Source organism: Prionailurus bengalensis, chromosome B4 (assembly GCF_016509475.1).
Source record: "Prionailurus bengalensis isolate Pbe53 chromosome B4, Fcat_Pben_1.1_paternal_pri, whole genome shotgun sequence".
Taxonomy (NCBI): Eukaryota; Metazoa; Chordata; class Mammalia; order Carnivora; family Felidae; genus Prionailurus; species Prionailurus bengalensis.
The window spans coordinates 78651435-78678968 of record NC_057358.1 but is presented as its reverse complement, the minus strand read 5'-3'; the positions used below and the strand labels follow the sequence as shown (position 1 = coordinate 78678968).

General features: G+C 51.7%; 2 protein-coding genes across 2 annotated transcripts; both read left to right on the top strand.

The window, feature by feature from the left end:
* Positions 1-1314: 1314 nt before the first annotated feature.
* On the top strand, positions 1315-11925 carry LOC122473426 (keratin, type II cytoskeletal 75). Its single transcript, XM_043563989.1, has 9 exons — positions 1315-1911; positions 2426-2640; positions 3764-3824; positions 4180-4275; positions 5122-5286; positions 7173-7298; positions 7441-7661; positions 9010-9044; positions 11217-11925. The coding sequence occupies exons 1-9, from the start codon at positions 1414-1416 to the stop codon at positions 11453-11455; spliced, it is 1656 nt and encodes a 551-aa protein (XP_043419924.1). The 5' UTR covers positions 1315-1413; the 3' UTR covers positions 11456-11925.
* A 1504-nt stretch (positions 11926-13429) lies between these two features.
* On the top strand, positions 13430-26904 carry LOC122473439 (keratin, type II cytoskeletal 5-like). Its single transcript, XM_043564005.1, is given in 10 exon segments — positions 13430-13721; positions 13724-14058; positions 15864-16072; positions 18793-18853; positions 19927-20022; positions 22055-22219; positions 22993-23118; positions 23798-24018; positions 24588-24622; positions 25903-26904. Coding segments are annotated over 10 exon segments (1593 nt in total). The 5' UTR covers positions 13430-13579; the 3' UTR covers positions 26106-26904.
* Positions 26905-27534: the final 630 nt, after the last annotated feature.

Genomic DNA, 27534 nt, shown 5'->3' with positions numbered 1-27534 from the left:
GTTTCTCTGTCTGGCTTCCCCCTGCGGTAGAGGCAGGGAAATGAGGCACAGGAAAGGAGGAGATAAGGAGCTGGGAGACTTCCTATTGGTTTAGACTGACGGGGAGGTGCAGTTCAGTCAACAAGATGAACAGGGGAAACAACACAGGTGTCTTGGGCCCCCTCCACGCTGCAACCACTGGAGCTCTTCTGGTGAAGATTGAGTGCCAGGGAGCAGGGGCCAGTCTGGGAGGCTTCTGGAATAAGGCGGCCTCAGACAGAGCTGGGGGGGGCGGGTAGAGCTTTATAAACACTTTTATTGAAAAAGCACCTTTTTATACATTAATGTGCTTCAGTTCTGTCTTCCCAGCAGGACCACGGGCCTGTTACTAAAGAAAAAGAATGTATATTGTGTTCCTTTTGAATCCCCACCAGAATTGCCATGGGATGGGCTCTCCTCTCATCTGTGCTTGATGGTCCCAGAGGGAGAGAAGACTCACCAAGCATTCACTCAGCATTTGCACGCCCCTAGGCCTTGCAGAAGCTGTTTTCGCACATGAATCCTCATCACAGACCCCACTTCACAGATACCAGCACTGAGGCTCGGAGGAGGTTCGTGACTGGCCCAGGGTGCCACAACTAGTAAGTGGCGGGCCGGGATTCAAACCTATCTCGGTCCACCCACAACCTTCCCCAGCAGACAGAGGGTCTGTTCCCCAGAGCACCATAGGGGAACAGACAGGACGTACGTGTGCGTGCACGCACAAGCTTCTGCTCCAGAAGGTCAGGTGTGACCTGCACAACGGAGAGGGCAGCTTCTGAGGAAAAGAAAGGGGCAATCAAAACCGGGTGCTTTCCCAAGAAAGATGTGTGCAGCGGGCCTTTCAGGACCTGGAAGGCCAGCTGCAGGAGGGGGCGCAGGCAGTAATTCCCGAGGAAACGCTCAGGAACAGGATGCCGGGCCAAGGAAGAAGGCCTGGGAAACGGGGAAGGGGAATCGCAGTCACTTGTTTTGACACACAATGTTTGCACAGGAGGGAGTGGGTCCCAGGCCTAAGAAAGCGGTTTAGAAATGAGGTGGTGTTTTTAAAGCCCATTAGGAGATGCATGATTAGGACATGACTGAAAGCAATTAGCGTGCCTCTCATTCGTCTGCTGATCAAGTTGCGACTGGAAAGCAGTTTCCACGTGGGTGAGGGATGCCAGGGGAACCAACCAGTGGCCTTGCCGGTGTTTCCGAGGGGCGCTGAGGGTGAGCTCAGGGTTGGCGAATGCCTGGGGGATGCCATCAGAGGCCTCCATCAGCAGTGCCCGCCCCTCCCCGAGACCCATAAAAGCCCTGGCGGCCCAGGGCGCCCCAGATGCCCGGTCTCTTCCATCCCCCTTCACGCGCACCCGTGTCGGGAGCTGTCGTTGCCAGCCTCGCTCAGCCACCATGTCCAGGCAGTCCAGCATCACCTTCCAGACCGGCAGCCGCAGGGGCTTCAGCACAGCCTCGGCCACCACCCCTGCCACCGGCCGCTCCCGCTTCAGCTCGGTCTCCGTGGCCCGCTCCACGGGAGGCAGCGCGGGGCTGGGAAGAATGAGCAGCGCTGGGGCAGGCTTCGGGAGCCGCAGCCTCTACAACCTGGGGGGCACCAGGCGGGTCTCCATCGGGGGGTGCGGCGGCAGCTTCCGGAGTGGCTTTGGCGGCAGGGCTGGCAGCGGGTTTGGGGTCGCCAGTGGATTTGGCAATGGGGGCGGAGCCGGAGGAGGCTATGGGGCCTCAGGCTTCCCTGTCTGCCCCCCTGGAGGCATCCAAGAGGTCACCGTCAACCAGAGCCTCCTGACTCCCCTCAACCTACAAATCGACCCCTCCATCCAGCGGGTGCGGAAAGAGGAGCGGGAGCAGATCAAGACCCTCAACAACAAGTTCGCCTCCTTCATCGACAAGGTGAGGCGGGGGCTGCATCTGTGCCATTGGGTCCGGGTAGCAGGAACTCTTGGACAGGCCCCCACCAGGACACCCTATGGAAGAGCCGTCCCCTGGACAGGTCCCTTGCGAGTGGGGCCAGATCACCCCACAGGTCCTTGTGGAAATTTCCCTCATCCTCCCTGGGAGCCACCAGGCTGGTTCAGCCAACTCTGAAGGAAGAGTTAACTTGTTCTCCACAGAAAGTTTCCACTGAGCAAACTAACCTAACCCAGAACAAGTGTTGTCCAGACCCTCAACCCAAGAGTAGAGTCTCCCCAAAGAGACCTCTGAGCTGAGCACACCAGTTCTATGGAAGCCCCAGAGAACTGTGGGGGTAGCTTCAAGGGCTCTCTCATTTCCATTTGGAGATGTCAATTATGTAGCTGACAGATGGGTATCAGGTAAAAAGCATATTTTTCTTCTCCCCCTTATTAACTGGAGGGTCTGGCTCTGCCTCCCCAGTTTCTCAAGATTTCCTGCTCCCTCCCTGCAGGTGCGGTTCCTGGAGCAGCAGAACAAGGTCTTGGAGACCAAGTGGGAGCTCCTCCAAGAGCAGGGCTCCAAGACGGTGAGGCAAAACCTGGAGCCCTTCTTCGAGGCCTACATCAATGACCTCCGCCGGCAGCTGGACAGCGTCACCACTGAGAGGGGCAGGCTGGACGCTGAACTGAGGAATATGCAGGATATTGTGGAAGATTTCAAAGTCAGGTAAGTGGGAGATGGGCTCCTGGTCACACACAGTCATGCCAGGGCTCCTATTTATAAAGACCAGCTGGGTGCAAAGGAGCCAATGCCAGTGCCAGCAGGGTGATTTGGAACCTGCAGTCAATATCCCGTGAGATGAAGACAGCATGGTGTGGGATAACAAACGGACTCCCATCTCATGCATCACTATTAACAAGAAGTCTATTTTAATCTGTCCACATGACCTCAAAGGGATGTGTGCATCATCAAACACAACATTGCTACTCTGGAAAGCATAATACTATTTCACAGCCAGCATATTCTTTAGTTCTGCTGGATGTGGGCTCTACTATTGAAATGGTGCATTTCCAGGACAAATGCTTTTGAGTGTAAACAAGGTGATCCTCCTGGGGGAGGCAAAATTTCACTGGCCATCATCCAGGCTGCAGTACTTGAGGTATCCAACAAAAAGGGATGATCCTCCCTAACCCTTTAGCTGGCTTACCCTTGGCTTCTGAGGTGGAGCTACTACTCTACTTACTAAAAGCATACTACTTATACAGCTGCTCTGAGGTTTGGTGAAAATTCATCAGAATATTCCAGAACAGTTTCCTGAACAGACAAATTTTACCTCATAAAATTAATTTTTTTTCTTTCAGAGAGAGAACAAGCAGGGAAGGGGGCAAAGGGAGAGAGGAGAGAGAATCTTAAGCCCGACGCGGGGCTCCATCCCACAACCCTGGGATCGTGATCTGAACTGAAATCAAGAGTCAGATGCTCAACTGACTAAGCCACTCAGGCACCCCTACCCAACAAAATTTTTTTAAATATTGGAATTGTGCATCTCTAAGATGATGGAGTTGCATAAGTACACATTTCTATTCCTATAAGTTTCATGCTCCCCTTCTAGTCTTACAAAAGAAAGAAGAAAAAAAACTTCTGGCAGAAGAAATGATTTCCCCTTTTATAGAAGGAGAAATAGAGGTTAAGTGAATCACCCGAAGTCACACACAGGTCAGTGGAAGAGCTGGAAAGGCTTTGAGGTCTCTGAACTCTTGCTACACCAGAAGCAAGGGAAGATTTCAGCCTGGAAGAATTCAACCGAACACTTGCTCAACATCACGCCTCCTCTTCTCTGTGCTTACAGGTACGAGGATGAAATTAACAAGCGCACCACTGCTGAGAATGAGTTTGTGGCCCTGAAGAAGGTAGGTGGAAAAGTCTCTCAAAGGAGAAGATTCGAAACTGAATCTTGGAGTGTGGGGTGACTCAACCCTTGGGACTCCCAAGAAATGTCCCATAACCCTTGACAGTATCTGGAGAGCTCAAACCTGCCAAAAGGCTCCCTCTGTATTTATGGTCCCACTGACCCTGCTTGGGTTTCTGTGAGCTCAGGGAACTCAAGCTCCCATTCTCTGCAGTCGCCCACCCCAACCCCAAACCCCAGACTCAGAGTTTGCTAAAATCTAACCTGGGAGGGCCAGGGAGGAGTCCGTCCAACTTCTTCTGGACTCACTGCTTGGGGCTGTGGTGTCAGAGAAGGATCTTGTGCTGTTGTTCTAGGACGTGGACTCAGCCTACATGAACAAGGTAGAACTGGAGGCCAAGGTCAATTCTCTGACAGATGAGATCAACTTCTTACGGATGCTCTTTGAGGCGGTAAGAGCCTGAAAATTTTTTGTCCCTCCTAGGTCTGGATCCTGGAAAGAAAAAGATGCTGCAGACAATGTTATCTATATAGGGACTCCACCCAACATCTTGCCCAGATACTCTAAGATGGGGCTGGGGTGATCATGGGGACCTGGGAGAACTGCTTGAAATCTTGCCACCTTAAACCCTACTCCAGCTCCAAGGCTTCAAACCTCCACCCCATAGCATAGCAAGGAGGGAGTGCCAATTCTCGAATCCCAAGTCCCTGGGTAGCATTCCCACAGAATTAAGACCACCTCTCCCTCTCCCCTCCCAAAAAAGTTCAAAAATGCCAACTGCCCCTCAGCTCATTGGTCAGGGTGCTTCTTGCCCTCTGAATATGCCTCATTCTCAGCACTGCCACTGTGAAGGCAGAGACCTGGGTCTTTAAAAGGGGAGAGAGAAGTAGAGAGTGATGAAGTCACATTGTATGGGGGGCAACAGGGTCCTAAACCTCACTCTATCCTAAAGAAACATTTTATGCTGGCATATCAATCAACATGTCATATTCAGCTTAGTATAATTTGGACCAGAGAACACTGAGCCACCCTTCATGCCCAAGGAAAACACACAGGTAGGGGTCTTGGGAAGCTATGCTGGGGGACACACCCCCATCACACTGATCTGTGACCCAGAAGCTTCTCAGCAATTGGCATAGGAGTCCATAAATAGCTGTGAGTGCCCAGGGAAGGGTTGGAAGAACCCCTGCCAGGGATGCCAAAGAAAGGATTCCTGACCTAGATGGGTAGTCAATTGTGTGATTTCAAGATCCCTCCTTTTCATGCCTTGGTGACGCTGAGTTTACTGGCTCTGCAGGAGCTGTCCCAGATGCAGACCCAGGTCAGTGACACATCTGTGGTCCTGTCCATGGACAACAACCGCAGCCTTGACCTGGACAGCATCATCGCTGAGGTCAAGGCTCAGTATGAGGACATTGCCAACCGCAGCCGGGCCGAGGCTGAGTCCTGGTACCAGACCAAGGTGAGTGTGGGCACCTCTGTGATAGGTTCTGGGACTAGTGTTATCAGAAGCCCCAAATAAGCATGTAACTATTAGCCACAAACCTCGGGAAATACATGAGCATTTCTGTTCATTTCAACATGGCAGATGTGTCTGGTGCTATGCAAAGTCAACCTGAAATGCATATGGAAACCCAACCATACACATTAATATGTGGTCAGGCAATGCTGAGTGCTCAGGACAGCCATCGTCCCCACGTCACTTATGATTTCGTTGGGGCTGGGTGAGACTCCGAAACAACCAAGAAATAGTCATAAAGCTATTTCTAAATGGCTTATTCATTCGACACATGTATGTCAAGTAGGGTTACAGAGTTGTAACTAAATAAACTGCAAACAGTTTATTTTTGGTGTGAGAGACCATGAAGTAAATGGAAGGGGGGGCGTCAAGAAAGGGAAAAGACCATGTTAATAAAAAGCCTCCAAGAAGAGGTGGGTCTTCAGTCCATTTGGAAGCATCCATGGACAATAGCTTACCAAGGACGGAGATGGTATTTAAGGCTGAATAAGCAGTCCTGTGGGGCTAGAAGGCAGAAATGGGCACTTAGCCAAGCAAGAGAGGTTGTATCAGGAAGAGGGGTGTGGGGATGACCATGGAGAGCTACTGTCCAAAGTCACAGATGGCCAGAAGAAGGTTTGGCTTTGGAGGGTGTGGTAGACTGGATAGTCCAATCCATGAGATCAGCTCCCTGACAAATCCAGGCCCCTTTCAGACTCAGGAGCTCACTTGCATGTGGCATTCCATCTTTTGCCACGCTCAGTGCACTCCCTTAGCCCCTATCCCTGCAACGTGGTAGGAAGGAAGGAAGAGGGTGTCAGGTGCCACGTGTGCACAGAGTGGAGGCAGAGACAGACAGTGAGTGGAGGTGGGATGCGCTTAAGCTGAAATTCATAGTAGCTGATTTACAGTGAACAATTCTCTTTGGGGGCGGGGCCTGTTGTTCCCTTTAACCGTGTATATCTAGAAACAGAGCAGCTGGGCCACTCAGCGCTTTCAAAGCCAGACAGATCTTCCTTCCAGCAGGGACTCTTCTTCCTTGGTAAAGGTGTGGGCAAGAGACAGGGGGCGTTTGTTTCTCCTAAATGAGTGCATCCTGGATATGCACCACCAGATGGAGAGCTCCCTCAGACGTGGGATTTTGTTACAAAGTCTTCAGAACTGTGCCCCCCCGCCCGGCTCCATCCAACTCGGATTCCCTGCAGCACACCCCTGCTCCCCCAGCACTGACATCTGGAGGGCTACCAAAATTCATGGTCACATTGGTCTGGATGTATGCCCCTTGACTGAAAGCCCCAAGGACAGTGACCAAGTCACCTTCCCACTCCTACAGTTCACCATGCTCCTTCCTGCTGTAGGGTCTTCACACAGGCTATTTCCTCTCTCTGGAATGTTTTCTCCCCAGCCTGTGACTTAGGTCACCCCTTCCCATCTTTCAACACGCAGCCAGAGCACCTCCATCTTTGGAAGGACTTCCCTGGGCCCATCCCCACAACTTCCATATCTGGGTCAGATTCCTTTGTTACACTCCCCTGTTCACTCCCTAAGGGGAACTTATCCCAATTTGGAAATATCAACTCAATAATATGCTAATTTATTTAAGGTCTATCTCCCCCAATAAACTCTAAGCAAGGGTCTGATTATGCTCTCTTTGATATTCCCAGAGCCTAGCACATGCCTGGCAAGTAGATGTGCCTAAGAAGTAGCACCTCAGTGAATGAGCAAGGGAATGTGTGAATGATCAGTGAATGGGTGGGCCTGCTGGTGGCACTGAGAGCCAGGTTGTGCACACAGGGAGTGCCCAGCCCAGGCGTCTGATGCAGTGACTGAGTCTGCTCTAATTCCATCAGTACGAGGAGCTGCAGGTCACAGCGGGCCGGCACGGGGATGATCTCCGCAACACCAAGCAAGAGATCTCGGAGATGAACCGGATGATCCAGAGGCTGAGAGCTGAGATCGACAGCGTCAAGAAGCAGGTGGAGTTTGGGCAGAGCCGAGAGCTCCTTGCACACTCATTTCTCCTGGGTCATTCTGCCATGCTTCCAGGACCCCTGCCCAAAAAGCGCTGCACCTCCAGGGGCTGTCAGTAAAGCTCACGGCTTCCTCCTTTTCTTATAGTGTTCCAGCCTGCAAACGGCCATTGCTGACGCAGAACAGCGTGGAGAGCTGGCCCTCAAGGATGCGCGAGCCAAGCTAGTAGAGCTGGAGGAGGCCCTGCAGAAGGCCAAGCAGGACATGGCCCGGCTGCTGCGGGAGTACCAGGAGCTCATGAACGTGAAGCTGGCCCTGGATGTGGAGATTGCCACCTACCGCAAGCTGCTGGAGGGCGAGGAATGCAGGTGGGGGGCTATGCACCTGCTCTATTCCAGCTGCTGGAGCATTCCTAGGGGCTCGGGTTGCTGTGGCCCCCTTCTCTCCTGGAAAAGGGAGCAAAATGCAGGTGGAACTGGACTATGAGAAAGAAAAAGAAAACAGGCATAATTTCTTTCCAGGCCAGTAAATCATTATTTGAAGTACAACTGCTTTGGGCAACCCGTAGAAATCTAGGATCTGATCAGGTCCTAGGTAATCAAATTCTATCAAAGGAGAATTTGGGTTATGTGGCAGGTCTGGATATGTGGTATGAAAGGCTCTGGGCTGAGAATAAATTGTCCCGGGATCTGGGCGTACAGACCTACCACAAACTAGCCGCATAACCTTAGGGAAGTCAGTATCCCTTCTCTGGTCCTCAGTTTATTCAGTGATGGAATAAAGAGGCCAAACCATCAGAGCCCCAAAGCTTGGTGGGACCTTTGCGCTCTGCCAATTACCAGCTGTGTGACAGAGGGCAGATTACTTTACCATTCCATTCCTCATCTGTAAAGTGACGATAACCATGGTTTCTATCTCGTACGTTACTCAGAGGGTTGAAACAAGGAAATGCACATAAAGTTCTTGGAACAATGCATGGTACATAGTAAGTGTTGAGAAAATCTTAGCAATCACTCAGTTTAGTGGCTGGAGATACGGGCTTTGGACTCAGATGAGTCTGGCTTCAAAACTGGGCAACTTTGTCAGCTTCTCCGTGCTTCCATTTCCCTATCCATCAAACTGAGATCATAATACCTACTTAATGGGGTCACTGAGAGAATTAAACAGCATAATGTAGGTAACAGGTCCTTTCAATGTTCTAAGTATGTGTTTATGAATGAATGCCAGTTCTGTCCTTAGCATGGTAAAGCAAAATTACTCTAGTTGCTACAATAATAGGCTGATTATTGTTATTGTTATGTTTATGACTCAGACTCTTCTCCACACCTATAATCACCTCAGCACTGCCCAGTGCATGACAACAGTCCATTGTTGAGAGAGAAATCTCCTTGTTCCTTAACAAGCCCTGCCTTTCCAACTGACCCTAGTGTATGATTAGCTTTAATTTTCTCCAGGTGTCTACCTAGTTTGAACCAAAAAAATGTGTCTTTGAGATTACAGGGTTTACTCCTAAGAACCTCAAACTCCACATTATTTCATTCATTAGATTATTGTTTTCAATACTACTAGTATTTAAATAATTTCAAACTCCATTACTTCTGCAATAAAAATAATAAAGGGTTCTTGAATGCACTTAATTGCAGAAATGTTGTTTCAAATGCCCACAAGCTGCTGGACGTAATAGTAACCTTCCTTCTCCCCCTTCCTCCCAACCAGGCTGAGTGGTGAGGGTGTTTCTCCAGTTAACATCTGTGAGTATGACATCCTCTCACGTCATTTGGTGTGCATGTGGTTGGGGACAGGTATCGTGTGGGAGGCTGGAGGGCGTGCATGTGGCATTGGAAGGGAGCCCACGAATCAGGTTCATTTGAGGTCTGAGGTCTTAACTTCTTTAAAATGAGAGCCATATTGGGAGTCTTTTTTTTTTTTTTAAGAGAAAGTGTGTGTGAGCATGCAAGGTGGGGAGGGGAGGAGAGAGCAAGACAGAGGGTCCAAAGTGGGCTCCCCACTGACATCAGAGAGCCCAGTGTGGGGCTGAACTCCAGAACCATGAGTTAATGACCTGAGCTGAAACCAAGAGTCAGATACTTAACGGTCTGAGCCACTCAGGCACCCCTGCAATTTTTTTTTAAGAGAGAATCTTTGATGTCCCAAGTTTAACCTCTTTTCAAGTGAAAGACACCACAGAGAGGGTGATAGGAGGTTTGCTGGAATTCTTCTGCATGGGTTTAGAAAACACACAGCTTCCACCCCCACCTCCCGGGATTCCACACCTTTCTTGCTGGGGGTGCAGGTCTAGCTCAGAGATGAGCATTTAGCACAGACGGGATTTATGAAACCCTGGTCTGCCCTTGGCCCTCAAAGGGAGCCTTTGCACTGGGTCCAAGGTCCTTGCTGTAAGGCAGCCCCTTTCCAGAACAGTGTAGAGAGAAGCCCTACCGCTCAGTTATGCTCTGCAGAGCATAAACGACAGAAGGTTACCAAGGTTTTCCAAGGTAGTGAGAGCACATAAGACAGGGTATTTGGGTGCCACTGCTCAGGAACAAGGAAGGGTGTTGGCAAGCTGGAATGGCCCGGCAGTGTGAAGAACACTCATTCACAGAGCTCAGTGCTGGCATCGTGAGGCTAACAGACATGACTTTCACAGTGTATGAGTGAGTTTGGTTTTCATTAATGCGGGATTCACAAAAGCACTGATTATTGTAACTGATGACTCTAAAAGCCAGAGCCCTCTGAACTACCCAGGTGTCCTCCCTCGCTGATACCCTTGGCTAGTGGCTCCAGAGACCCTCAAAGCCAGTTTTGGGGATGAATGGTATAACCTCTAAAGTTTCTTTTCTCTTGAATGCACCTGAAAGTCTCTGTTTGTTATCTAGGGCAGCAACACAGTACCACAAACTGGGTGGCTTAACACAGAAATGTAGGGTCTCACGGTTCTAGAGACTAGCAATTCAAAGCGGAGGCGTCGACAAGGCCTTGCTCCCTCTGACACTTGGAGGGGACTCCTTCCTCACCTCTTCCTAGCTTCCAGAGGTGGCTATCAACTCTTGGTGTTCCTTGCCCTGCATCATTCTGATTGCTGTCTCTGTGATCACCTGGCCCTTTCTCTATGTGTCTGTCTTCACATGGATGCCTTTCCTCTTCTTAGAAGGACACCAGTCATACTGGGGTAGTGCCCTCCTTAATGATTTTCTCTTAACTTGATTCTGTCTGCAAGGTCCCATTTCCATATAAGGTTTCATTCACAGCCATGTGTTAAGATTTCAACACATTTTTTTGGAAGACACAACTCATTCTATAACAGAGTCCATTTTTATTTTAGTTTCCCTTCTGAAGAGCCCCAGATAGGGTACTGAATATTGAAGGTGATTGGGTGGTTATAAAAGTTAGGAAAAGACAGGTTGGGGGTAGAATGGGAGCAGAGTTGGCCAGCCAATGGGTCATCTGTCCCTCAGTCTATCAAGATGACTCCAGCCCCACTCTGGGATTCAGGGTGTGGGGGCTGGGGACACTAAGGGAGGCATGTACATGCCGTTGAGAAGGAAAGGAGACACCAGAGCCAGGCCCACGGAGAGAGACGAGGACAGAGCCACAGGCGAGTGTGATGGGATAGCGGCCTGGAGGACAGAAGTCTCCATTAAGTTCTGGAAGGAAGCGAGGCACCAAGTAGCAGAGGGGAGGCAGGAAGACATTCCAGACTGGGAAGCGCCTGGCATTACAGCCCAGGGAAAACGAGGCTGAGCACAGGACAGAGATCTCAACAAGTGGGCAGGGAATAAAGCAGCCGCCTGACCAGACAACCCTATCCCCACCCCCACCCCCACCCCCACCCCCCACCCACAGACTTAAGGGCACAGGCCCTGACACCCTAGGTGTCTTCTCTCCTGCCCTTGATTCTGACTATGTCTCCTCTCCTCTGGCAGCTGTGGTCACCTCCACTGTTTCCAGCGGCTACGGCGGTGGTAGCAGCACTGGAGGTGGAAGCCTGGGTCTAGGTGGGGGCAGCGGCTACTCCTTCACCACCAGCACCGGGCACAACCTGGGTGCAGGCCTGGGTGGCTCCAGCTTCAGTGCCAGTAGCAGCCGGGGCCTCGGGGGCAGTGGCTCCAGTGTCAAGTTTGTCTCCACCACATCCTCCAGCCGGAAGAGCTACAAGCATTAAGTGCGGCCACCTCGCTTCCTCACCCCTGCCCTGAAGCCTGCCTGCTTGCAGACCTGGCCTGCCTGCACTCGCAGACAGGATACCTGGGTCCTTCTCCTTCTTCTCCCCTTCCACAAGGCCTGCCCGTGCTGCTGGGAAGGAAGCCTGGTGCCCTGGCTAAACCCCATTCCCCAACTTAAGCCAGCCTCTGCCCTCCTGGCAGTCCCCACAGTGCTCCTGTCCCCTCCCTGTGCCACTGCCCGCCCTCCTTCAAGATTCACATTCAGCTTATCGTGCAGAGACCTCCCCTGCTTCAGCTCCTCCTTCTTTCTCCCCACTTTCCAGTTGCAGAGTTAGGGAGTCAGTGTTTTCCAGGCCATCTCAATGCCAGGCTGTCAGCCCCACCTGTCTCATGGTGCTTATGAGCTGCCTGCTGGGAGTGAGACACATTCCCTCCCTGGAATGTGTCTATTAAATGCATGTGGAATGTGTTCGGTGTCCAGCCCTCTGTTTGGAATGGGGATGCAGTCCCCAGTGCACATCAGACCCTCCCCATTTCCCTCAGAACGGAGAATGCTGGACTTGGGAGATGGGAGGGATGGAGGGGGCACCAACTGCTGGCTAGATTCCTTCCTGGTCTTTCTGCCCATTTCCTCTGGCCTCATGCTGGGATGCCTTCCTTGAGAAGCCCAAGCCCCTGGGCAGAAGCTGTGTCCATCCTCCCTACTCTGTATGTCATTCAAGGCGATACCATCCCCTCCCAAAACCAGACTGTTTTCTGAGGACACTGACGTAGGGTGGGCGGCCCAGCCCTCCTCCAGCAAAGGGGCTGATTGTTCCCTGACAGCTTCAAACTTGCAGACCTGAGCAGAGAAATAACAGGCCAGGAGAGGAGTTAAAAGTCAGCCCTGGGGGCAATGCTTTCACCAAGCAGGGGAGCCATTTAGGCCCATAATTGCAGGCAGCAGTGAGACATCCAGGATGTCTAACCCACATTCCTGAGTTTAGTCTGCTGAACCCCTCCCATAAGGCCTGAGCCCGGCATCACCTAGACTAGGGACAGCCCATGTGGGCTCAGAGGAAGTGGGCTCCAGGCTCAGGACCACGCTAAGGACTGGTGGGAGCTAGGAACTGGGACTCTGAACCACAAGCAATGAGGGTGCTGTGCAAGAAGCTAAGTGGCAGAGGGGAGAGGCCATGAACCAAGATAAGAGAAGACGAGTCTAAAACCAGGGGCTAAAATCAGGAAGGGCTGGGAGGGATGGCAGGAAGAAGAGAAATGACTCTGAGGGCAATTGTTAAATGTCCCTGGTCCTCACAGACGAGAGAAGACGAGGGGACAGGAATGTGGCAAGAAATCCTGTGCCTGCCACCCTCAGATAAGCCATCTCTCTTCCACCAGTGTCAGGTGCAAAGATCCAGAGTAACCTGCTGTCAGACCACTGCGCCCTAACATCGGCTCAGCAGGCATGAGCCACGTGACCTCAGCCAAGTTTCTCAATGACTCTCTGCCTCAGTAGCTTCATGAGCAAAACAAGAATAATAACGGCTACCCCTGGTGCTTCATGGTGATTAAATGAGAAGACAGGTGTAAAGCAGCCACCTCTAGCAGCTGCTCAATACACATTGGCAATTATTATTGTCTTCCACACTCACAAGGTTATTATGAGAATCAAGTGACATAACACTGGCAATAACCAACCACATGGCCTGGCACAAATGGAATCCTCAGTAAAGGAGGTTTCTTTTCCTTTCCCGGTGACAGGAAGGGCCTAATCAAGTTCAGAGTCTAAGACCTGGGAATCCAAAGAGAGGAGCAGCTGGGAAAGAGTGGGAGTGTCTGCAGCATGAGCCTGAGAACCTGGGTGGGTGGGGGGCTCAGGACTTGGTCCTGAGCAGGACCTGGACCAGGCCTGGTCCTGCCCTGGGTAGGGTGTTCCCCATGATGATTAGGGGGCAGGAAGATGGGCTGTGACCAGACATGCCATTGAGATGAACTCAACAGAGTGGTCTTTGATGTTCTCCGGCCAAGCCCAGTTCTCGAAAGGCATAAAAGTGAAGGAGAGCCTGGGACAGCTAGACTTGGAAGGCTCCTCGTTCCTTTGATACTTTCGCTCCTCTGCCTCTTTGGCACCAGCTCCCACCATGACCCAACGATCTTCTGTCACCATCAAGTCAGGAGGCACTCGGAACTTCAGTGCTTCCTCGGCCAGCCTCCTCCCAGGCTGCCGGCCCAGCTTCAGCTCTGTCTCCGTCTCCCAGGGTGGAAAGAGCTTTGGGGGTGGCTTTGGGGTGGCTTCGGGACCAGGAGCCTCCACAACTTTGGAGGCAGCAAGAGAATCTCCATCAGTGGAGGCTACCGCTCCAACCGGGCCAGCGGTGGGGGCGCTGGCTATGGGCTGGGTCTCGGAGGCATGGGCTACAGGGTTGGGGGAGCCTTCGGTGGGTATGGATTTGGAGCCGGGATGATGCCTGGCTCTGGGGGCATCCAGGAGGTCACCGTCAACCAAAGCCTCCTGACCCCCCTCCACCTGGAGATAGATCCCTCTCTCCAGCGGGTACGAAAGGAGGAGAGGGAACAGATCAAGACCCTCAACAACAAGTTTGCCTCCTTCATTGACAAGGTGAGAGGCAAGTGGTCCCCACTGGGAAAGTTGCTGGTGCCCAGGGTATGTGTCTTTTCTGTGCTTTTCTGAGGTCTACTGTGACTTGCCCAGGGCCTGTGATCCTGGGGACTGGGGAGACTGCCGGCCAGATGAAGGAGGGAGTGATTTCCCACCCTGTTGTGGTGGGAGCAGAAAAATGTTCATCTCTACACTCTAGAGCTGTCTGACCTACTGCAAGGACATTGTTCTTTTGATGGATAATGAATGTGTACTTGGCTTAAAATTAGACAGCAAAAATGGATCGTTTTGAAGGGAAAAGGACAAAGGAAAGAAAGGTTATGAGTTCAGTTCATGGAAGTGGGCTGGGGTCACTTTATCCTGTGCAGTTAATAGAGGCAGTTCCTCCTGTGGTGGCCTCCCTGGTGATTTGGGTATGTCTGTGACTGGCGAGGGGCCGGCTTTCCCACTTTTCTTCTGGTGAGAGCTAAGCTGTGATGTCAGCCCTGAGTGCACCCTGCTGGATGCCTGGACTCTTAGGGGTTTCCCCAGGTCCAGGGAAAGAAGCTACTTTGTTTTGCACCACCACAGGTTTACATCTGAGCTGGTTGCTTTTGTTTGGGAAGAAGCTGTTCAAGGGTCTGGAAAGAAGAGTGCCAGACTTTTCCAGCCCAGGCTCTACTGCTAGGAGAACGTTCCCTAACTTCTTGGGCCTTGGTTGGGTTGGACAGACAGACTCCAAGGTGACTGTGCATGTCTAACAGGCTATGAAATGCTTCATCATATGGTCCCATATCTAACCAAAGGGACTGTTGAAGCAGTGCTTCTTGAGTTTTATCACCCATGCCAGCCCACTTGGCCTGGGGTTTGCACCAACAGATGTGAGATTTCCAGGAGGCCGGCTCTGAGGGGAACCGTAGGCCCTCCTTTTCTTGGTTTATCTGGAGGATAGTGGAGAAAAGGGGATGTGCTATGGAGGGACTTGAAGTCAGGATTGCCCTCCGGCCTGTGACAAAGGAAGAGAAAGGTGGGAAGGGGAAGTAGGGTGTTTGTTAGAGGCTCTCTGTAGGCACACTGCCATCTTCTCTGTTTGGGAGGCTCCTCTGTTCCTTCATTCTGAGACTGCGTGTCATTCCAGCTGCTCCCAAAGGAAGGACTTTGTTTAGCGAGAAAGTATTCACGTATTCACAGGACTGCCTCCCAGACAAAGGAGCAGATGAGTGCAACTTAAGAAAACCAAATAAGTAGCACAAGACCACAAGGGACCTGGGTGCAGAGGGGGCTTGGCAAGGCCACACAGTTGGCTGTCAACATGGCTGGGATTGTGCCCAGTTCCCCTCAACGCGACGTTAGAGTGACCCATTTCAGCATTCTTGGACTGTATGGGCAACTGAGTTCAGATTCTAGATCCAGATAAATCACGTAAGAAAGGAAGTGGACAGATTACATTTTCTGCCAAGAGCCTCCTGCCCATTTAAGGGGAATCAAAATCCCACCCAGGAACATGGTGGTGGAGTGTTCTTTCCTTCAGCTACCACACATCAGCATGATTTGGTGTTTATGGATGATTTCTAGCCTCTCTGGTCCTGGTCTTACTTCTCCCATCTCCAAACCAAGCCACCACCTGCCTCCCAGGCCATTGCACCAACATTTGGGTGGCTCTTGACATTCCAGTCTCCTTCCAGGATGAGGAAGAGGAGCCTGCTACCTGGACTCCAAGGTCTTTCAGGGCCTCTCTGCACTGTTGGGGGGTCCTGTAGCCCACAGCCCTCTGGGGAGGCTGCACAGGGCAGCCCTCACAGTTTCTCTCCTCTGGCTGGGGACAGGTGCGGTTCCTGGAGCAGCAGAACAAGGTCCTGGAGACCAAATGGAGCCTCCTGCAGGAGCATAAAACCACCAGGGCCAATATCGAGCCCATGTTTGAAGCCTACATCAGCAACCTGAGGCGGCAGCTGGACTGCCTGGGTGGAGAGCGGGCACGGCTAGAGACGGAGCTCAAGAACATGCAGGATGTGGTGGAAGACTTCAAGAACAAGTGAGTGGACCCTCCACCAGCTTCTGGGAGGTCCCTGCCCTGAGGCTCCTGGGAGGCCCTGCTCTCTAGAAGTGTCCAGTCCAGCGGAGAAAGGGGACACAGGCTCAGGGCAGTGAGATGGAATCAGAAAAAGCAAGGGGACCCTGTGGTCAAGATTGTTGAGGCTCTGGGGAGGGGTGGGGCTATAGAGGGTGGTAACTGACATGGTCACAAACAGCAGGATTTGAACAACAATCTGGTAAAGTCTGCAGACAGGAAAGTAAGGCTCTGAGATAGCAACTATTTTATCCAATGTGATACAAGTGGCAACTCATGAGTTAGGACTTAAACCTCTAGAATCTCACCATCACATTTGTTCCACTCAGTCCCACGGCTAACTTGCACAATGTTTGGGCATCCACCCCAACCCTGGCCAAGGCCAGGATCAAAGCAAGAGGAGACCTATCTTCTGCCTCCTCCACGGAACCACACACACACACACACACACACACACACCACTAAACGTGATGGCATGCTCATGCCTGTACATTCAAGCAGCTCCTTATTTTTATTGATTTCATTTATTTCTGATGTTCTTGGTCCAAACAAAATAAGTAATTTCATAAGCAGTTTTGGTTATGCTTTGTGTAATGTAATGAGAGTTCAGGTCTGAACTGAGTTGAAATGGTAGCCACTACCCGCATGTAGCTATTTTAATTTAAATTAATTAAAATTAAATAAAATTTGAATTTAGCTCCTCAGTCACACTAGCCACATCTCAAGTGCTCAGTTGCCACACGTGGCTAACGGGCCCCGTAGCCGATGCAGATATAGAGCATCTCTATCGTCGCAGAAAGTTCTACTGGACGGCACTATAGACTCTAGAGTCAGTGGATTTAGAATCTTGGCTCAACTGCTTACTAACTGAATGACCTCAGACTCTCTGAACCCAGGTTCTTTGTCTGTTAAAGGGTATATTAATAGTGCCCACGTCATAGGAATTGAGAATATTATATCAAAACTTGCATATGAAATACTTGGTAGGGTGACCAGTGCCTGGCACATAGTGAGTGTTAACTATTTTTATTATAGAGATGATTAGGTATGTAATGATGCAGACATAGGCAAGAGAAGCAATTGCAGATGGCTAATTTATAACATGTATGCAAACACGAGGTAACCGTGTTTCAGTCCAAGAAGGCTTCCCGGAGGAGGAGATAGAAAGGTGGAGAAGGAAAGAGACACAGGGGAGAACTACTGGGGCGGGCGGGCTGGGGATCTGTTGAAGAGAATGCTCCCGGCTGATGGACAGCCATGTTCCTGTGGCAGGTATCTAAGAGGCCTATGAAGGGAGAGTGACTGTGAGCTGGAAAACACAGAAGACAAGGACAGTTGCATGGAGTTAGGTGAAGAAAACATGTTCAGGAGCACCTGGGTGGTTCAGTCGGTTGGGCAACTGACCTCGGCTCAGGTCATGATCTCACAGTTTGTGGGTTGGAGCCCCATGTCGGGCTCTGTGCTGACAGCTCAGAACCTGGAGACTGCTTTGGATTCTGTGTCTCCCTCTCTGCCCCTCCCCTGCTCATTCTCTGTCTCTCAAAAATAAATAAATGTTAAAAAATAAAAAAAAAAAGAAAACATGTTCAGATTTAATTAAAAGGCAGCACGAGGAAGCAATAAGGAAAACCACAACAGTTCTCCCAGAGGACTTGGGAGAAGGCATAGTATTGGAAATTCAATGGCAGGAAAGAGCTTCCCTCAGATCCTACTGGACAGCTGAGGCAACATCAAAGTGGGGAGATTCTGGTTATATACATAAGGCAGGATAGTGCTTGGTGGTTTTAAAAAAAATAAGGACAAGTCATTCAAAGATGAGAAAAAGCCTCTGAGAGGTTAAGTGACCTGCCCCTGGTGACTCAGCTGGTAGGTGGAGGAGATAAAGCCCCAACCCCAGCTGCCCAGAGCTGCTAAAAAGGGTGGGGTTCACTGATGCTCAGGAGGGTTGGGAGGAAAAGGATCACCTAGAGCAGAAGCGGACCTTCCTTCCCAGAGGCCAGTGTCCCCTAGGGGGTGGGGCGAGTAGGGCTGCTCTCGAGGGCCAAACTGAAGAATGAGAAACCTGGGCAGCTGCTGGTGGGAGGGACTGCTTCCTCTCCATGGTTCAGTGCAACTAAGAACAGAGCGGCAAGGCCACATGAGGGCAACACAGGCCGCAGGAGCCAGCCAAGGCCTGGGACTGTCTGCCCTGGGTCAGACCATCCTCTCTGTTCTTCTCTTCTGTTTGGCTTGGGGCGATACCAAGGGGGTGAAAAAGGAGGCATGCTGGCCCCTTTATGCAGCCTCAGCCCTCTAAAGATCAGAGCCCTGAGAAATGCAATCTCAGGAGGAATGAGGGGGTGACTTTGCTTCATTGTTGTTTGGGGTTTGAGTTTTGTTTGGGCAGAGGTGGTTGTGTGATTGATTTGGGATGGGAGTGGGGCATGTGTAACAGGGGAGCTATGCTCCAGTAGCACGTTCTCCATGTCCGTTCTGGAGACCCACACTATCTACCCACCTACAGCCCCCACTGTTTGACCTCACTCCCAGAACCCTGCTCCTAACACCAATCCACTTTTTTAAAATTGATTTATAATTAGCATACAATATTATATTAGTTTCAGGTATACAACATGTTAATTCCATATTTTTATATGTTACAAAATGGTCACCGTTGACAACCCACTTCTTGATCCTTCCCACAGGTACGAAGAAGAAATCAACAGGCGCACGGTAGCAGAGAACGAGTTTGTGGTGCTCAAGAAGGTAAGGGGACAGGGTTTCTCCCTCCTGACGCTGAAGCCCAGGTAGCCCCTTCTGGGAGTGACAGCTGCCACTGAAGCCAGTGGCCTTACAAGTTTAATCTGTGCAACTAATTTTTGAAGCAGGTTTTACTTCATTTTTTAATGTTTTTTAAAGAGAGGGAGAGATTGTGTGTGGTGTGCACACTCATGGTTGCATGTGCACGCACGTGCACGTGTGGGTGAGGGAGAGACAGAGAGAAAGGGAAAGAGATCTCAAACAGGCTCCATGCTGTCAGCGCAGAGCCAGATGTAGGGATCAATCCAACCAACTGTGAGATCATGACCCGAGCCAAAATTAAGAGCCAGACCCTTAACCAACTGAGCCACCCAGGGGCCTCAAAGCAGGTCTTACTTTAGAAGTGAGAAAACTCAGGCTCAGGCAGGTTAAGTAAATTGCCCAAGTTTACCCAGATCATCAGCAGTGAGTCAGGATCTGGGACTCCGAAGTCCTAGCTGTAAATCATGACACCAGATCCTCCCCATGTGGAGTCCCTGTGGGGAGAAACAAGCAAAATGGACCCTGTGCTGAGCTGAGTCTCCAGGACATCAAGTCAGCCTCAGGAGGACAGGGGCAGGACAGGGATCAGCTCCATGGAGTTATGGATCTTTCTGCTCAGCGGGGGCAGGCAGAGGGAAGGGATACCAGCCAGAGCGGGGAGAATGGAGCAGCGGTGTGTAAGGTGCAGGGAGCTGCTGAGAGTGTGAGGAAGGGGGGAGGCCACGGAAGGTGTGGGGAGAGGCTGAGAGAGCCCAGAGGCAGCAGAGGCCCAAGGAGCCAGGATGGGGTTGACCTGATCACATGCAGGTGACAAAAGACATCTGTTCATGTGGCACCAGCTGATGAGTGAGTGGGCATTCCCCAAGAGCCCTGGTCCCCACAGAGTATGGGCCCTCCTGCAAGTTCCACTCCATATCCTGGAACAAAGAAACACCCTCATCCCCGGGAGATGAACTTCTCCAGCCTAACTCCCAGTCAGAGAGGCTAGCTGACCCACGAAGGATGGGATTCAGAGTGACAGCATGTTCTGTGCCCAGGACGTGGATGCTGCCTACATGAACAAGGTGGAGTTGGAGGCCAAGGTGGATGCCTTAATGGATGAAATCAACTTCCTGAGAGCTTTCTATGATGCGGTAAGCAGTGCCAGGTGCTCTCCCCACAAGCGTTGGAGGCTGGGGTCCTGGGCTGGGCACAGAGACTGACAACTCCTTCCTTCATCTTCTCTCTGCCCTCCACCCCATCCCTGGGCTGGAATTCATGGAACGGATGCTGCCTTCCCTACTAAGGAACAAAATGAGGTTCCCTAGGGCAGCTGGGGGCTCAGATGAGGTGAGAAATTCCACCTTGACCATTTGGACCAAACATGTCTGTTGGTCAGACAAAAAAATCCCTATCATTGAATTATACGTGATTTCCACAGACATATCTGAGCAGCCAGGCTCACCCAGTCCAGCTCAGACTTATCAGCTACTCTTCCTAGAGAGGCTGTAGGGTGATGCAATTTCACAAACCAGGTCGCAATTAATGAGCCCTTGGGTGCTTCTAGAAGCATACAGCACAACTGCCTGGTTCTTCTGAAGACACATGTTGTCATGCACTGCTGTATGCCAGATACTGTTCTAGGGGCTACAGGGGCAGTGCTGAGCAGACACAACAAGGCGCCTACATTTTTGGAGCTTCTGTTACAGTAAGAGAGACAGGCAGCATGGAGAGGATCGAAAACTATACCATTTAAGGCATAGCAGGGGCAATGGAAAGAAACAACAAGGAACTGTAGCAGGTAGGAGGTGGGTGATAGTTGAAGAGAAACTGAAGAACTGAGGATCAAAGAATGCCAAGAGGAGGCCATGGTGGCTGGAGGAGAGTGAGTGAGGTAGAGTGGTAGAGATGGGGTCAGTGATGTCAAGGCAGGGGTGCAGGGCCTTGTGTGCCTCCAAGTGGGCCTGGTAAGGACCCGTGATATGCCTGTGCATTGCATATGTTTGGTGCCCAACAGAAGTTGGTCATGTTCTGGGAGCAGAAGCATGGGCTCCATGTAGTTGGACAGGCTCAATGACCACCCTGCAGCCCACATGAGGCACAAAGGCATCATTTTTCTCTTTTTTTTACTCACTTCAATGCTGACAGCTGCAAGCATGTGGGCTGAGACCCCCTGAGCTAGGTCAGCTATCAGAAAACTACTTGGGAAAAACAGATTGTGAAACAACAATGAAATAATAATTTCTTAAAGCAGGAAATACATGAGCGGGGAGAATGGAGCAGCGGCGCTGTTGAATAAACAAAGGAAAGGAATAGTTTCACTTAGATTTCTGCTTTGGGCCGATGACTCTCAGGTTTCAAAGTGTGTCAGAATCTTCTAGACATCTTGTTAAAACACCAGTTCTGATTCAGTAAGCCTAGGGTGGGACCCAAAATGTTGCACTTCGAGCAAGTTCCCAGGTGATGCTGCTGCTGCTGCTGCTGCTGCTGGTCTGAGGATCCCATTTTGGGAACCACCACCTTAGATGATCCTGGAAAGTGATCATTAACAAACTGATTGTGGTTTACCTTTTCAAAAATTGTGTTATGTGGATATGAGTTGATTTAATCCTCACGGAAAGCATATGAAGCAATTCTAGGATGAGCCCCTCTGAGACTCAGAGAAGCCATCTAACCTGCTTGGCAGACCTGAGACTCGAATGTGTTGTTCCGGTGCCCTTTCAGCTGTCTCGAGCTGATTTCCATTTCCCATCCCTGAAGGGAGGAAGGAGCCAAGTTGGGAAACAGGATTGAGATGCAGCAGAGTTTCTGGATCCTCCTGACTCAGTGTTCTGTCATGAGAGGATTTCTTTTTCTGGTGTGAAAGGCTGTGTTTTCTCAGAACATGAGACATCCTGGCACTGACAGGTCACAGCAAGGTGCACTCCCTTGATAGTGGGAGTGACTTCTGGAGGATGCTGGCTAGAGTTACTGTGAGGCTGCTCTCTGCCTGCAGATGAGGTGATGATAAGGCTATGGCATAAACTCAGCCATCTTCCTAATGTCCCTCCCATCCCTTCAGGCCTAAACAAGGTGCTGCACCCCAACAGTGCAAGTGAGGTCCTTGATGCCGGGGTCTGTTCCCCTGGCCACCATCTCCCAACACACACACCCTGCTTCAGCTCTTTATTTTGGCCCCCAACACAGGAACTGGCTCAGCTTCAGGCCCAGATCTCAGAAACCTCCGTGGTGCTGTCCATGGACAACAACCGCAAGCTGGACCTGGACAGCATCATCTCTGAGGTCAAGGCCCAGTATGAGGACATCGCCAACCGCAGCCGGGCCGAGGCCGAGTCCTGGTACCAGATCAAGGTGAGGGGTCAAGGCCAAGTCCATGAAATAATCTTAGAGAACTGGGATTTCAAAGGCAAATTAAGTCAACAGCCTTGTCCTCTCAGGTGTCCCAGTCTGATGGGGTCAAAGGGATATGCGTTCAGCCTAGGGCTGTCCCTCCATCGGGAGCACCCCTTGGGCAGCACTGTCAGGACCTGAGGGAACAGCCAGATGCAGGCAGGAGGCGGTCAGTCCTCTTCCAGGGAGGAGGATAGACACACCTCCAATGCCCTGTGGAGGACAGCAAGGGACAGCTGGATGGTACCACCCATCAGTGCCAGCAGGAGCAAGACAGGCAAGGTGAAAACAAGAGCAAGGCCTAGTCTCCTGGATCCAGAGAAGAGAGGTTCAGCTGGCAGTGGCTGAGGGATGGAAGCAAAGGCTGGACATGGGCTACACAATAAGATCTTCCAGGTTAGAGCTGGGTGGGGGTCACAAATGTGAAAAAAGCTTTAAAATCAGAGAGTGACACGTACGCCTGTATGCTGCTGAGCTTCTGAGGATAAGACCCCTGATGTGGAGGGACTTCCAGGCACAGACAGGAAGGGTCCAGCTGTGGGCTGGAGCCCGCGGACATGGAGAGTGAAGGGCAGAGCCAAGAGACCATGCAGATGGAATTAGATGGAAAGTAGCAGTGGGGGCAAAGGGAGGCACCGCCAAGCAGCGCGCTGGACGCCTGTTGGGCCCTGAGAAGCCACGGCCATCCTTTCTCTGGCCTGACGGCCCCTGCCTCTTGACTCCCCTGCCCCCAGTATGAGGAGCTGCAGCGGTCTGCTGGCCGCCACGGGGACGACCTCCGCACCACCAAGATGGAGATCTCCGAGCTGAACCGTGTGATGCAGAGGCTGCGCTCTGAGATTGATAACCTGAAGAAACAGGTAAAGCTGAGCTCCCAGAGGACAGTCTATCCATGTACCTGCCCACCGGCAGACCTGGGCCTGGTCCCAATTCAGCCCATGCACAGAGAAGCCTCCCCAGATACGTGACTGCCCAGGAATGTAACTGTGCAGTCTTCCACCACTCCAGGGACATTGGGCCCCCCTCTAGGGAAGAGTCTGTCCTCTGGGGGCATAAAAGACAAAACTATCCAGAGAAGTGTGGCATTGGAAAGGACCCCCCCCAAATCATTTTATCCATTATAGCTAAGTCTCAGATTATCCAAGGAGGACAGAGATTGCTCTCATTTTTATTTTTTATTTTAATTTTTTAATGTTTATTTATTTTTGAAAGAGAGAGATAGAGCATGAGTGGGGGAGGGGAAGAGAGAGAGAGAGAGAGAGACACAGAATCCAAAGCAGGTTCCAGGCTCTGAGCTGTCAGTACAGAGCCCAACACGGGGCTCGAACTCACAAACCACAAGATCATGATCTGAGCCAAAGTCGGACGCTCAACCGACTGAGCCACCCAGATGCCCCCATTATTTTTAAAGATGATGAGGCTCCCACCTCCTTTGCATGAAATCCATTTCAGGAAATCCTCCCATATTTTTAACCTAAAACGCACATCTTACTGCACTGTCTGTGGGCGAGCTCACAAACCCCTGTGTGCTCCTGGCAGTGTACCACACTCCAGAACGCAATCGCTGATGCCGAGCAGCGCGGGGAGCTGGCCCTCAAGGACGCCAAGCACAAGCTGGCTGAGCTGGAGGATGCCCTTCAAAAGGCCAAGCAGGACATGGCCCGGCAGCTGCGGGAGTACCAGGAGCTCATGAACGTCAAGCTGGCCCTGGACATCGAGATCGCCACCTACCGCAAGCTGCTGGAGGGCGAGGAGTGCAGGTGAGAGGCTCAAACAGATGCCACTAGGGCAACAAACACCACAGACACCAAGAGCCCTACAGTGTCGGCCCCAGACAGAAAGTACAAGGGCAGAAACGAGGCTAAAACGCAGCTGCTCCCCAGAGGCACCCTGCAGTCTCAGCCATTCCTATAGTTCCTTTTGGACCCACGGCAGAGGGTCAAGGAGACAGGTGTCGGGGAGAGGTGGCCCACGACTACCTAGAAGGCCATAAGCAGAGCTGTTCCAGCCCACACCCATGACAAATGACGCCACATAGTCGTTGAACCTCAGGGGCTCTGTGTTTGCCCAGAGATACCTACAATCTGACTGCCCCTTTCTAGTGAACACATGTCCTTCCCCATTTCTCTATGCACTTTCCCTTGGTCTGTCTTCTAGATTTCCCTCACGGATTCATATTAGCTAGATGAACAAAAGGCTTGCTAAGCTTGTATGCCAGGGCCTGGCATACAGAAAGCACTCCGTGCTGACAGCTATAAATGCAAAGAGCCCAGGGCTCATCAGCTTCTCAGCAAATTAAAATCTCTCTCTCTCTTCCCCCCTGCAACAGACTCACAGGGGAAGGTGTCGGACCTGTGAACATCTGTAAGTAAATGTCTTGGGATAATAGAAAAGTGGGAGTCAAAACAGAAAGCAATAGCATCACTACCAGGGATTTGGTGATAGATGTGGGCAGGGATGCCTTTAAGATCCTCTCAAGGGCTCTGTGAAGACCCCTTTCTTCTTTGGCCTTTCCTTTCTGGGGGGTCAAGAGAGACCTGTGGTGATACCTCACCCCCCAGGGCCTGTCCCAGTGTGGTCACGTGTCCACAGGAAGGACTCTACTGTGGTCTCAGAGGACCTGAGCTACAGGACAGGACAGACAACTCGCAGAGTGATGGCTTAGCTAGTTCTGGCAGGAAATCAAACGCACCCAGCTAACAAGAGGCTACCAAGCTGGTTAAATGGAAGGAGGCATATCTAGAATTGAAGCAAATTCACCAAACAAGTAGAGCAGTGACTGACCCGGCTCGGCCTCGGCTCGCAGAGGGGAGAGCAGGAAAAATCATCTCACGGAATAGTCCAGCAGGATGAGGGGACATTCAGGGAGCACTGAGTCCTGGGCACGAGAATTAGAGTCTCCTTGGGCCCCGTGTGGCTCAGACCACCAAGGGAGGCCAGAAAGCCAGGCTGGGGAGAGCTCAAACCCAGCTGATAACAGGGACGGGTTTGCTTCACCTGGAGAAATGGACACACAGAGGGGAGGTCAAAGAGGCATCTTCAAATGTTTGACAGGCGGTGGGGAGCCACATCCCAAGGTAGTGAGCTCCCCATCACTGAACATATTTGAGCAGGTACTACAAACCATTGACTTTCAGTGATGTGGCATAGGTGATTCCAACTGGGGGAGGTTCATCTGGATGGCCTTTGGGTCTGTTCCAGTGGGGAGCTTAGGATCCCACCTAGGAGAGGAGAACTCGTGCTCCATCCAATAGGAGAGGCCCATGGAGAGGAGGAAGGAGCACAGAGCAGGTGTGACCCTGGGCAGGCTGCCTGATGTCTCTGTGCCTCCGTTTTTCCTCTGTGGCACGGAGGCGATGGGAGTAATAGTGTCCTCTCGGGCATGTTGAGATCAACGTGCTCACAGCTGTGAAGGTGCTCTGAAAACTGAGCAGTCCCTCAATTGGAATGCTCAGTGTGGAGCAGTGGGTGACGGGGACAGCGAGTCCGTGCCCACCCTCTCTGACCCCTGCCCCAGGTCCGAGGAGACTCCTGTTCCCTAAGAAAGCACCGCAGGAGGGAGCCCACCTAGGCTGAGAGCCAGGGAGGGGGGTCTTGGGGACCCAGAGGAGAGTGCCAGCGTGCCCTGTGCCTTCTCTCCACAGCCGTGGTCTCCTCCACCGGAGGCACAGGCTACAGTGCAGGTGGCGGTGGCCTCTGTGTGGCCGGAGGCGGCTACAGCAGCAGCCTGGGCTATGGCGGGGGCGGCGGCTTTAGCTCCACCAGTGGCCGCAGCATGAGTGGCAGCAGCTCCAGCATGCGTATCATCTCCAAGACGTCATCCACCAAGAAGAGTTACAGGAGCTAAAGGGCCCCGCCAGCCTCGGCTGCCCCCTCAAGGTCCCCAATGCCCAACCCTAAGGCCTGCCGCTTTGCTGATGCTCCATGCACACAATCAACAGCCAGAGGCGAGGGGAGTGGTCTGTGAGTTCTAAGGTCACCTTGCCCATCCCTCTGTCTCAAGGAGGTACCCCCCTTGCTCCTCATCCCAGAGCCCTCCAAAGTCCCCAGGCATCCAGTCCAACTAACGCTGACTCAACTGCTCTGTGCCAAGACCCAGGCTAGGACTTTGCCCGTCGGTGGCTTCCAGAGCAAGGGTGAAGAAGTAGGGTCTTCCTCTCCCATCCGAGCCGAGTCCACTGCACCCATACTCCTTTATGGGGGAGGGGTGAGCTTGGGATTGACCTTGGTACCCCCAAAGAAGTTGAGTGTAATCTCGGCCAGAGTTCACACGTGTGTGCTCTCTCACTGCACACAGAACCATCTCCTACATGCCCCCCTCACACCAGGGAATGTTGCCAAACTGGCCGGCATATTGTGTCCTCACCTCCTGCCTTCTTGTCCCCACCCAGCCACCAGCCACTTCCCCTGACAACTCCCACCATCAGAATATTGGAATAAGAAATCAACACCACACAAAGCATTACCAACTCAATTATTCATGCTAAAATAGAATAATTTTATCAAGAACCCAAAAGTTCTCCATGGCCTAGGACTATGTTCCATGATCGTTCATAGCCAAACGCCTTCAAATCAGCCTCATTGAAGCCAATATTAGAATTACTGCCCCACACAGAACCGCCCTGCTGCTGAGTGGGAGGGAGGCAGGCTCACGCCAGGCTGTGGGAAGGCAGCGAGGCAGAAGGTGTACCAAGTAAGGGAGTCCAGTTGGCCTGTGTTAGAACTGCCCTGGGAGAATCTCCCTGCAGAATAATCCTCCGGGCTCAGGAGTCTTTCTCCATCCTCTGTGGTAACCATGTCCCTTTTCTGGAAAGTTCTCTTTCCTGCTTACTTTTCTCTTTCCACCTTCTCATCCACCCTCCCTCCTTATTCTCCTCCTCCTCCCCCACCATATGTGATTCCTCTCCCGATCCCTCCTCTCCGCCCCTTTATTTCTTTTCTCCCTCTCCCATTCATCCATTTGGCAATAGATCTCCTGCTCCCTCTCTCCTGACCTTTCTTTCTCTATCTCCCTGTCTCTGAAATATCTACAGTGTGGATTTTCCTGTCCCCAGCCTTGGCTACAACCACAACTCTTAAGGCAATCCACCAAACCCCCTGCCCCACAGGGAAGACCTAAGAGGGCAGACACGGGAGAGGGGCAGTCCTCCCCCTGTGTCTTTCCTCGCTCTCAGAGGATGCTTGCTCGGCCTGTGAAGGAAGCAGAGGTAGGGGAACAGTGGAAGAGGGGAGCCACGTAGGCACAGAGATCTTTCCCTACTTGAGGAACTGTGAGC